This window comes from Polyodon spathula, chromosome 11 (genome assembly GCF_017654505.1).
Source record: "Polyodon spathula isolate WHYD16114869_AA chromosome 11, ASM1765450v1, whole genome shotgun sequence".
Classification (NCBI taxonomy): domain Eukaryota; kingdom Metazoa; phylum Chordata; class Actinopteri; order Acipenseriformes; family Polyodontidae; genus Polyodon; species Polyodon spathula.
The window spans coordinates 42,741,415-42,754,179 of NC_054544.1; the positions used below are offsets into that span (position 1 = coordinate 42,741,415).

Sequence of the window (12,765 nt, forward strand, 5' to 3'; positions counted from 1 at the left end):
GGTAGCTAACCCTTGGCAGCCCCAACGGGGTCTCTTTCCTCCTGTCAGCTGTCTCTCCATGCTGTCACAAGGTCTTTCCCTTGTTGCCAGCTGCTCTATTCACAGCAGTCACTGGATGCATAAACAATAACTCAGAGTCTACTGCACTCTCAATACAGCAGCAACACAACCTCAATCTGGCAGCCATAAGAGGTCACAGGTGGCCGTCTCCAACACAATAGATATGAAGGCACGGTACAGTTTCTAAACCAGAAGACTGTGTCACTGTGGCTGCAGTAGCTCTGAAAAATAGCCGACACTAAAGTTTTTTTTTTTTTTTTTTTCTTGTACAATACCCAGGAATTAACTCTGAGCTAAAGAATCACAGAATACAATTTCATGAAAACAGTCTCTCAAAAGTGTATCATCCACAAACCAAAAAGTCCAGTCACAGGTCAAAGTGGAGACTATGAAGTCAGCATCTCAAATGGTTTCTTAGTAGTCCTAGTTGCGGCACCAGCACGTTTACAAAAGCATTGAAACTCTCCTCATAGGGATCACATGGGGTCTGGGACTGCAGTCTTTTTATTATTCAAAAAGTATGTTGGGATTTACATTCATATACATTAAAATAATGTATGATGCAGGGAATGCATTCCAATGTAGCCACCTGTATAACAAAACTTGTTTAAAAACACTGCAGTATTTATCACTCATGAAACACAATCGCTTGTGCAACACTGGTATTCTTTAACAGTATCCTGTTGCTCTGGAGAAGCCAACATCAATTAGTGACAGCACTGTGGAGCACAAATTAATACAACAGCAAAGACAATGCCTTCTGTTACAATTGTACCACAATTCATCCAAATTAGGCCTTTTGTGTGGAAGTTTTTACTTAGAAAATCTCACATAATTGCTGTTTGAAAGTAGATATACGACTTTGTCAGCTAACACTGACTCCTGGTACATAACAATATTAAGTTACTGTCGTTGAAAATTACAAAGGGCTATCAATAAAATGATCTATTTCTACAAGATATGCCCCTCCACTGCAGTAATATATATTTGCTGTACAGGAAAACAATTAACATCTTTGTATCACATTTTCAGTTTGTGTGAACATACTGCCCCTAATGGGTCCTGGTTTGCTGCCATGAAAAAGAGCCAGAATTTTCCTCCTGGGAAAATGATGTTGCAGTGCAGCAGAGTTAACCTCTTACTGTGTGCAGTACTTCCAGTACACCAAACTGGGATTGATGGGCAGCAGAATGCTACACTAGCCGAAACTGATCAGTTTTGTCACACTTCAAAGGCGCCTGCCAAATAAATAAATTCAAGTTCAAGCATCAACACAGAAAAACCTCTGAAGGCTTGCAGTGTTCCTGCTTTCTACCACAGGACAACGTAGTGTTGCACATAACCCAAAAGCGCAAGGACACAAGGTGCCAGATACCTGGAGTTCTGCAGTCACCAGAACATCAATACATGTAGCAATAACAGGCAAGCACAGAGTTCACCTGTATAGCTGCACACATTCTGCATTTATAATTGAACTTACAAACAAATGCCTCCACCTTAAAAAAAAAATAGCACTGTAGCTGTAAAATTAGCCTGGTGCTGTGCATATTGCTGCTTTTAAAACTATATACAATTATATTGGAATCTGAATTTCAAATGAATCTTACACTTTATTTGCTGCTACATTTGGAATCATTGGTAAGAATCATGTAAAAGAAAGCCAGACAAACAGAATCCAACGTTTCTTTTTAGAAAACTGTTTTAAAAAGACTTGTGTTTTTCCAGGGATATGGACTAAGTTCAAGCTAACACCTGATAACCTAGTGTTCTAAGTCACATCAAGAATAGCTGTTCACATGCGTCTGCTTTCTCGCTAGCTAAAGCGAGTTAAAGGAATTATTCAAGGTCACAGATAAGACTAATCAAACAGAACTTAGAATTTCATCAACTTTACACGTCACTGGTTTCAGCCTTCCCTGGCTGGTGAGGACAGAATGCAATGTCAGTAGTCAGCATGGCCTGAATTTCTACACAAGGTTAAAGCTTTGGTCAGCTTTTTTATACTATGGAAGCTTTTCTGCATTAGAACATAGATCTCATTTAATAGATGGGCTAAACCAATGGCTACTATAACACAGTACATTATATCATTTATGTGAAATCACAGTGAAGGAAAAATCCCAGGACATCTCATCTTATGTACAGATCACAAGACATCTCATCTTATGTACAGATCCCAGGACATCTCATCTTGTGCACAGATGTCACCCTGTGCATGGTACAAACAGCATGACACAATTCTAAAGTTCAAAGATAGCAATTCTTATTTTTTACGTTTTATAGTAGTTCCTGAGTATAATCTTTGTTTTTGTGATTTATAACGTAATTATTACGCTGTGTGTCTCTTAATCGAACCCCAATCATTTCATAGTTTGAGCAGCCAGAATTGCACGAGATGAAATCTCTTACAACAAGAGACACCCTGCACGCAATATATTCGAATATGAAAGGTAAGCATGGTTGCACTCGACAGAGATTGATTGGTGAGCATTTCATCTCCTTTTCTAGGACAGCATGGCTATGACCTTGAGAGTGCTCAAAATTAAAAGTTGTGACATCACTTTTAAAGTAATATTACATGTACTATTTACTGCAGATCTTGCTGTATGTGTAATAACCAGGGATCCTAGAAATTATCAGATAAAAAAAAGAAAAATCTGCGTTATTTCACAAGTAAAATAAAGGGGTTAACATTAGTTTTCCCTGCCACATTATAAGACACACAAACAGTTAACACATGAAGTATTTATTGTTGTTCCTGCTACACTTGGTGTGTCTCTTTATGTTGTATTTTAGTTTATAACTAATTATTCTGGAACTGTAATGTTGTATTACAGTGTAACACATCGCTTTGCATAAAATATATATTTTTTTTACTTCAAATATTACAAATATTCATGTTAGTTAAACTCCGAGTTAGTCTTTGTCATCCGGGCAGCGATTGTTAAAATAGAGCTGCAGCATTCCAGCTACACTTGGTCTGACTCTGGAATGGCAGCTCCTCCTTAATGTGCTTGCTGAAAAAAATCTCAAACTGCTGGTTGATCCACTTTGTACGGAGGAATGTCGACTTTTACATACATTTTGACAAAATCTGAAACAACAGTTTCACGCTGTTCATTGGCAGTTGTAAGACGCTGAAATGATCCAAACACAGTGGTCTGTTTCAGTGTTTCCGATGGCCCTGCTGTTTCGGCCTCATCTCGTTTACGTTTCCTTGCATACAATTTATGTTTAGTGCTTCCCATGTGTTCTAATGGTCTACCTACGAGTGTACAGAGCATTATCATCGACGTGAAATTCTTCCTTGCCAAACTCGTTGACCTGATCTTTAGGGGTGGTTTTTATTGTTTATGGCATCTTTGAACAGCTCTGAATACAGAAGTAAACTGAACATGAATACCGGAAGCAGTTTTATTAGACAGGTATATTTAGGTAAATTTAAAGCAAAGTTGCCTGCGTTAATCTTTATATATTATAAGTGTATTTATTTGGTTATTATCAAACTAAAATATCTCTGAAAACATAGAAAATCCACGTTTTTCTGTGTTATCATAGAAAATATGCGTTTTTCTGTGTTATTCCGCAGCAAATGGATTCCAGATAATGACCCGACGATCTGCTTGGCATTGTTTTGCGAATAGTATACAGTGCATAATGCAAGGACAATGTAAAAAGACTGGAAACATTGAATAGATATAGTTTCTAAATACACTGTATTCAGTAATTCTGTATATTAAGAATTATTAATCCTAAAAAGCCATAACTGCCTTTATTTTTCCAAATGAAAGAGTACACCCCCTCCCCAGCTCGACCAATGAAAATGGCAGTACTGTATTTTTATTGCCATCACACTTCTCCTTCACAATAAAACCTTTCCTCATCCCCCTATAAGTCAGACCCTGTTCACTCTTGACCATTCTATAACCCTATACAAAATACTAAGGGCTGGTTTCACAGACCCAGATTAGCACTAACAAAAACTAATGTTATTTTAGGTAAAGTAGATCAAGATTTGTGCTAATTGGGTTCTTTGAAACCAGCCGTATAAGTTCAAATAAAATGCAGTGCTATTACAAAACATAAATTGACTTTGCACACTACACCAAAACGGCTCACCCTAAGCAATGGAGTTGTATACATCTTTCTACAATACAAATTGCTTGCTTGTAATTACTAGTCGAGTACAGGGACTCTAGTGGTAGCCATGGAGACCACGTCGTACATCTGTACTGGAACTAGGAAACTCTGAAAGGCATTCTGGAAGTAACGTCAGCTAAGATGTTAGAGCTGGGATGTTTAAAACATTGAAAGTACTTTATCCATATAAATCAATAAACCAAAAGAGTAATGGAATATAAAAAAAAACACTTATGTTGATATTTGTAGCTACTTTAAAGAGCTATCTTTAAAAAAAAAAAAGTGTTAGAGGCTCAGGTTTCAGGTCAGATACCCAGCCGCCAGGTGGTTGAGAAGGTAGAAACCAGACCTGCTATTTCTCCAAGAGCTACATGGGCAGGAGGAGGAGGCACTGATCTCATCCCACGACCTTTCACTAAAGAACAACCTCAGAACTAATAAGGAAGGTTCGACAACATCGTCATGGATTTGGCAACAAATCCTAATTGGCCTTCTCATGTGATGCAACCACCTCTCAGAATTGACGTAACATTTGACTTTGTCGGTGTGCTAATATTAGGACCTTGCATGGTAGCTGCTTACTTATCTAGGACTCCACAACTCACCGATGCTTCGCAAGGAACAGTCTGGATTGGCCTGGCCATTATGGGAAATAGACTTTTCTGCAGCAGATCAACCCCTACTCAGTAAGGCTCATGTTCCTCCAGAAAAATGTAGATATCTTACTCTCTGGAGCCAAAGTGGCACATTGCAAACCTAATAAGAGGTTCTAAATATTATCAAATTTGGGAAAACATAAATGTACAGTTTTTTGGGGTTTTTTTAGATCATGGTATGTTAAATATATTTTCATCAAAAACATCACAAAACTCTAACATGAAGGTACAACAGAAGTAGACAAACATTTGGGCTGTAATGTATAAGAAGCATATTGCTAGTGGCAACTAATGCCTATTTATTCTATGTAGATAATATATAATTTAGAAGTAAAATGATTGGTATGCGCTTTTGTAAGAAAGAACTATAAAGACAAAAAATACTGTTTTTATGTATGCTTATGTAAAAAAAAATCATAAAGAAAGACGATTATATTTTCCAATCCATCACTTGCTGTCACTTATGTGTCTTGTGTTTGCTCAGTAAATTATGAGTAGGGATGTATTTTTTTCATAGTAAAGAAATGCCAATTTCACCGCATTTCACAGTCTAAAAATAGGTACAGTATTTCAAGATGTATCGGTTAAACATAATATTTATTACAGCAGAAAAAAATATCGAAAATGTTCTCTAGAGTTACAAGACAAAATGCTTACCAGAAAAAACAGTAAATGCTAAATTGTAGAATATTACATTCTTAATTTCCACCTTTTAAATTCATTCTATTTTCACTGTGAATTATCAAACAAAATAAAATCAGAAATAAATGTAAAAATAACAACAGACATGTTAAATGTCCCCTTCTAGTACTCGACATAGTGGTCTTTAGCAGAAATATTTCCAATCTTTGATGCAGTTTATGTTGTAAAGAAATCGTGTCATCTACGTAGTGTGTTCAAGGCTTTCAGGTTCCTAAATGCAGTGTAACAGGAAGTGCGTCAATAAAGCAACGTTTGCAGTATTTCATCTTAAGTGATACCAAATATGTATATTTACATTATCTTCATATTATACTTCATATTCCACGGCAATGGTTACATTTCATGGAAATCGTGAAATTCGTGTTAACCAAGAAATAGAATCTTATCTATTAGCAACTTTAATATAACAACTTACAACAGGTCTGTCTGGTAAATAAACGTAAATTTCTGTACAAACAAATCAACTTACTTTAGCAACAGCTAAAACAAAATATTTAAAACAAAAATAGTTCCGCCCAAGCCTTGAGAAGCAGGGGGTGGATGGTGGGTGGATAAAGAATACATCTAAATTAGGCCAAATAGTGAATATTTAACTAGCTTCATTTATAATTGAAAATATTTCTCCATCTTATATAGCTAAGGAGCCACAGGGTTGCAATCCTAACCCAACAGAGTAATTTCTCATTTTTTCACAGCCAGAGAGGAACAATCAAATATATAATATAATATATACAGCATATACCTCCTACCTATATTCCTAGTCTCATTCTCCTCAGACATAAATAAACAGAGCTGAGACTGCCCAGTCTTACAGAATGTCAGAAATGAGAGCAGTTACTTTACCCAGAACTCTTATTAAACAGGAAAGAGGTGGACCCTGTTTGAAATAAATGCAAATGAGCTTTGTAGGGTTTTTGCACATTACAGTATCTAACGATGGTCACTTTTAAATTGTAAAGCAAGCACAATCAGCATGACATCTACCGTAACATCCTTCTTCTCTGTTTAATAAAGCAACAATGAAAATGTGTTGAACACTCTGTCAACACATCTCGCAACCTTCCATGTGTTCTTGACATATACCCCTGACCTAAACCTTTTAAAATGGCCATCAAATTTGGCGTGGGGTCAGCATATCCTTCATACAATCCCATACAATTCACAGTATCATGCAAAGAAGCCAGATGGATTGCACGGCGTGCCTATTAGGAGAGTATGAGCTCTTCAATGATGTGACACACACAAAAACCACAAAGTGCATGAACCAGTGACAGGACAACATAATTGGAGCTTATGGGTGATCGTTGTCTGAAAACACTGATAATCATATTGGCTAATAATTCATTATTAGTTTCCAGCTGTGGTCTCTGGTTCCCCACTAACTGCAGTTAGCTCCAGGTTGCATTCCCTCAACCTTTCACATCTTAGAGCCATGGGATTAGCCTAGTTGCTCTTCACAGGACTCTCACTAACGCTACAGTGTGCTTTCTGTAATGTTTCTGCCCTATTCTGCAGGTGGTCTAAATCCCTTTTGGACCAAAGGCTGTTGAAAGTCCAGATGCATTACGTCATCCGCTCTTTTTAAATCCAACCTATTAACAAATTAACCATCACTAACTAACCATAAACCAACACCATAAGAGAAAATAAATAAGTCTATTGCAGTCAAGCATACAATATTAAAGACGCTGTCAAACAATATCTGATTTTATATATATATATATATATATATATATATATATATATATATATATATATATATATATATATATATAGTAATAACAAATATGATATATATTTTTGAGAATAAAAAGTTGCCAAACCCATAAACATGAAGTGAAAATATAATATGCAAATATATGAACCAGATGCACAATAAATGAGTTAATACAACAGAAGCCCCTCAGTACTGGGATAGGCGAACCCTCATTGCTAGGATAGGCGAAGGCCCCTGGAGAGGTACTCACTGGTAGTGTTGCCTGTCATCTGTATAATGCACTTGGAATCTTTGCTGATCTCCCTGGAATTGAAGGGGCGGACCCTCACCGCCACCTTCACCGACGCTGCTGCCATCGTGCTGTGAGCTCACCGAACAGCGGCGGCCTGGGCAACCTTCGAGTACCTGGAGCAGGGAGAACGAGGGCAGTCTGATTAGTGACAAAGAGGCACGCCAAATCCAAATTCTCTGGGAAAAGTAATAATGAGATACCCAATCTTTGCAATTACATAATGGTATGAGGCACTTTGCAATTTAACACAACTAACAAAAAATATCCTAAAGAGAACCATGGCAATGTCCTGAGATATAGTCACGGTTATGACATCACATGGCCCTTTGAAATTAATAGGAGGGTGACCCTTGTCATTGTATAATAATTATCAATAGGGGTGGAATAATACACTGATGTCACAATACAAGACAATACTATTCCAGTTGCAATTCAGTATATATAATGATACATGTGATGGTCCTGATGGACTACTTGTATGATGCATAATAAGATGATTGTCTATTTTGTAAAACACCAGCTATAAAACACATATATTCTTCATGAGCTTCTGTATGTTGTGCTGTTGATTTCAAAATATCCGATGAACCCATTTTACAGTGGAGTGTGTTTCTGAAGGCCCTGGGCATCCCACGCAAGATAGTTAGTTTTAACTCTCAGTAACAGCAGTGGAGCTGGTGTTCAAAGTGGTCTGTAGGGCAATAGCTGAAAGCTTCCTGGATTATGTGCCAGCAGGTGGGAGGTTTCATTGTCTGATCTTGTGGCCAAGTCATTGACCTCCTTTAGCTGTCAAAACCAGCTGAAAAAACATAGTGGAAGCAACTACCACCACTGTAATCTAGACACTGCATCTCACCTTCTGCAAGATGTGGTCTCATTTCTTAAATCTGCCACATCCGATTAAACAAAGAAGGTTTAAGTAATACAATGTTCGTAATCTAGAGTGGATTATTGTAAAAGCAGGAAAACAGTGAACCTTTACACCTTTTTTGTTTCTAGATATCCTTAAGTAATGTTTGAATCATCATCAATATAAATCAGTTCTTTCTGCTTTCGAATTAAGAGCATGTCATGGAAACGTAGTCAAAATACGACTGATGAACAAAAAATGTTAGATAGGTACATTTTGAACTGTTTTTTGATTTTTGAAGAGGGAGCAATTACCTATTGAGGGATTCGAGAGTGGTGTCAATAGACAATTATCACAAACTTGCAAAGCTTTGTAAACGGGTTCACTTTATGTTTTGTTTTTCAAATGAATAATACAAAATATAATTATCCAACATCTTACAGTTTGTGCTGAAAAAAAAAGAATTATCATGTGATGAACAAATTGTGCATCGCATACAGTAAGTGAAGTATATTTAAAATGGGCTTTTGAACAAATACACACTTTTATAATTGGCAAGCATATATTTTTAAAGGACAGCATGCCTGTTTCGTAAGCCCAGTATACATTTTAAGCTTTCTTTGGCTCAAGGCTCTCCATGACATTCGGCATCCAGACTGAGGAGCCCTACCCAAAAGGTTGATTTTTGATACCTTTAGTGAGAGAGACTTGTCACAGGCCAATGATGTAAAATGTCAACATTTCTACTGGAGATGATTCATGTAGGCAAACCAGAGGAAAGCAATTAAAACCAGATATAGCTTGCTCTCCACTTAATGTATCTATAACATAAAAGCTATTTCGATTCATTCAGTCTCATTTAATTTCCCTTTTCTCAGGACCTTGAACCTTTCCCCCACACAAGTGGAAAGGTTAGTTAGGGTTGTGCACAATATAGCACCGTCATACTGCTTGGCACCAGAACAGATCTATTTACATTTAAGGACTGTGTGTAGGGTTGTGGTGCAGCTGTATCCTTCAAATATTCCACCCTCATTTTTACTGAGGGAAAGAAAGGTTTCTCTCTCCCTCCCTTTTTTCTCTGCTCACTCATACTGTACTCTCAAATCAATACATGGAATGAAAAATTATAAGTATATAATTTCTCCTGAATAATTTTCCATTTTATTGCACTGTTTACAATGCAAGTAAGCAATAACTAATGACAGCTCGGCCTGATTTTTCAAATGCCCTTTCCACTTAGAATTGACTCTGCACAGCACAACTCATGTCATTTATTTACTTAAGAGGAATACAACAAGATTAACCATTATAAATTGTACCTTTGTTCATATGTGTGTTTAGCTGAACTGGGTGTATCTTTGCCTGCCATTTATTATTATTATTATTATTATTATTATTATTACTATTCCTCTCTTCCTCTTTGTACATCTGTCTGAAAAGGTAGTTCTTCATACATATCCATTCCCTTCTCTGCCTAGCCTTGTTTTTCGTTTATTTTGTTCAGTATTATTAGAATAATATAGTTTGTGTTGTCTGCATGCAAATGGCTTCTTCCCCACCTCCCTGTTCTAACTCCCTATTGACCTGGTGTCTGGTTTCATGGGTGGGTCTTCCTGCAGCACGCGCAGATGGGGTTTATATTATGAGAGGCACCTGCTGTGGAAAACAAACAGAAGCACGGGATGGGGTCGAGTTGAAACTGATAAATTAGATAACATTGAATTAAATGGCACGGGCATAGGAAAATACAGCTAATTAAAAAACAAAGTGGTTATAAAAAACGGTGAAATCATTTTTTTGTTTTTTTTAATCCACATGTAAACCCATCATCGTATGTGCACTGCGGTTAAAATAGTGGCAGTGCTAATAATCGTCTGGCCAGTTTCAGCAGTCAAATGACGATATGGCTTTATCTGATCATTTTCTTTATGGTTATTTGGCTTTGTTACCCTTCCTGTCCAGCGATTTTATTTTCTAATGGTGTATTTTAATTGGAAATCAATATATGTTTCCCACTTTAAAAATAAATAAAATAAAAAAAGATTCAGTTAATCTCGATGAATTCGCATGACCTGACGTCGTTTTAAAATTGGGTTTCGAGTTTGACTCAGCAATTTACCCCAAAAGGGTTGGGTTTGTCTAGTCTTTGAAAACGCAGTTGTTCTCGGGGAGGGAGACGGGACGGACTGAAACCTCAAACGTTAAATGTAACAAAACAACTATTAATACAAAATTAAAGTGGCGATTGCATTTTAATCTGAATCAATTACACGGCGACAATAAATAAATTAAATGGCCCCGGTTTGTATTTAAGAAAAGAACCACTAGTCTGTGGTTTTACACCAGAATGCCCCATCACCGGTCTCTCATTCTAGTATTGCAAGTGCCAACGCCACCATTTTGAAGTGGGCTGAATTAAATATCGCAACCGCATCACCCAGCACTCACTGAAGCACAGAACAATGCTGTTTATCAGAGATGGTGCTTTTAAAAAATACATAAATAAATACCAATGCAATTACATTATTTTTAAAATTACATCACAGTATATATTCAGGTCATTAAACTGGATGCATTTGTATGGTTTCTGTTATTATTATTATTATTATTATTATTATTATTATTATTAATAATAATAATAATAATAATAATATATAATAATAATAATAATAATAATGTATATAGATAGATATACATATACACACAGTGTCTTTTAACATGCATGTTTTTAAACCAGAGACTCTGACATCTTTTTCTTAGCAAAACAATTGAATTTGCCAAGTGTTATTTTCCCCTGATTCTCAATGACAGTGCACTTTACAATGAATGCTTGTGAACTCAGCATTAAAATAAAGGTTAATTATGCAATCAGCCCATTGTTGATCATTTTACATACGTTACCTTAGGTTTCACTGCCTTTTACGCATAAACACACCCCAAGAGAACTGCAGCACCCCTGCCCATCCCAGATATAAAAAAAATTCTCCTCTGAAATGAGGATCCAAATGCTTACCGTTTTGTGCCTGTGAAATAATGACCCAACAGCTTGTTGTTCTCTATGTTGTTGCTTGTTCCTGGTTGACAGTTTCTGAGTAAATGACAGCTCCTGAATGGGCAGCCAAGAATGACAGCAACCCCCACAGACAGACAGACAGACAGACAGCACACCCACAATGTACCCTTGCTGAGTTTTTATAACTGGATGTGTTCTGTTGTCTGGCTGAGAATGAATTGCTGGGGGATGAGATCAAGTTGCCCTTATGTTCTTCAATCCAAAGGCAAAATGGCTCTGCTGGTCGACTCAGGCAGGGATGCTGAGCTGTAGTGAGGCAGTGACATCATCACTGGGAGAAGCAGCAGCATCAATGCAGTGGGGGGGGGGGGGGGGGGGGGGGGGTGACATCACGGATTAGTGACATCACGGGGACGTGTGTGCACACACACTGCTGATGTGTCACATACACAAATGCTGTTAAATAAATGTTTGTTGTCTATATAAAGCAACACACATTTTACATGTGTTCATCATTGTGAGGGCTTCAATTCATAAATATGATTTGGATTAAGTAGAAACTTCTTGTGTGTCCTTGTTCTAATGTGTAACCTGCTTCGTGTCCATTTCTAATATCACTGTATACTGTTTTAAACTGTAAAGCGCTTTGAGATGTGCTCTATGAATTGCGCTATAAAAGATAAAGAATATTATTACAGAAAGTAGCTTCAAATTTAATTCTTTGTTTTTCTTACTGTCCCTATACTTTCTATGATGCCTTATTACTAAAATATATATATTTTTAAAAATATTATACTCTGATAAGGTGTTCTGACCCGAGTAGATAAGCTACTCTTAGTTCCAGTTGCCTACCATAGATATACTTTAGTAAGGCTGAACAGAGGGTGCTGGTGTCACAGTTGGGGTCACCGTAGTAAACCTGCTTTTAGAATTTGTAACGACTGCGCCACATTGGGTTTGGCAAAGACCTTGATGACTGAGTAAATTATAAATTTCCCCTATGCAGGTTCTTTATCACCAGGTTCCCATATACACACACGGGATGCTCCGATAGGTAAAAACTATTTTTATTGTTTCTCAACAGGGTTAAAATAGAATACTAGAAACCACACAGCAACGAGTTAAAAAAAAAAAAAAAAAAAAAAAGGAAAGCCACAAAAAATAAAAACCACACCAGGCAGTCCCCTCCTGTTGATAGTTCTACAAAAAAAAAAAAAGGAAAGGATATTGTCCAAAATAGCAAAATAAGCCCAAGAAGGAATCAGTCTGATAGCTCCGGGGAGATCCCTCTCCCCAACGCCCGCTTCCCTCACAGCCCAAACCTGCCGCGGA

The 12,765-nt window shown here is 37.1% G+C and overlaps 1 protein-coding gene across 26 annotated transcripts in view; it reads right to left on the reverse strand.

Moving 5' to 3' along the window:
* LOC121322986 (kinesin-like protein KIF1A) overlaps positions 1–11,734 on the reverse strand; it is a 111,758-nt gene extending 100,024 nt beyond the window's left edge. For all 26 annotated transcript variants that reach the window (XM_041263686.1, XM_041263685.1, XM_041263684.1 and 23 more), the window contains exons 1-2: positions 11,434–11,734; positions 7,526–7,680 (exon numbers count right to left, since the gene is read on the reverse strand). In XM_041263686.1, the coding sequence (XP_041119620.1) occupies positions 7,526–7,631 (106 nt within the window). In that variant the 5' untranslated portion in view covers positions 7,632–7,680; positions 11,434–11,734. The remainder of the gene's footprint in view (positions 1–7,525; positions 7,681–11,433) is intronic.
* Between the last annotated feature and the right edge of the window lie 1,031 nt (positions 11,735–12,765).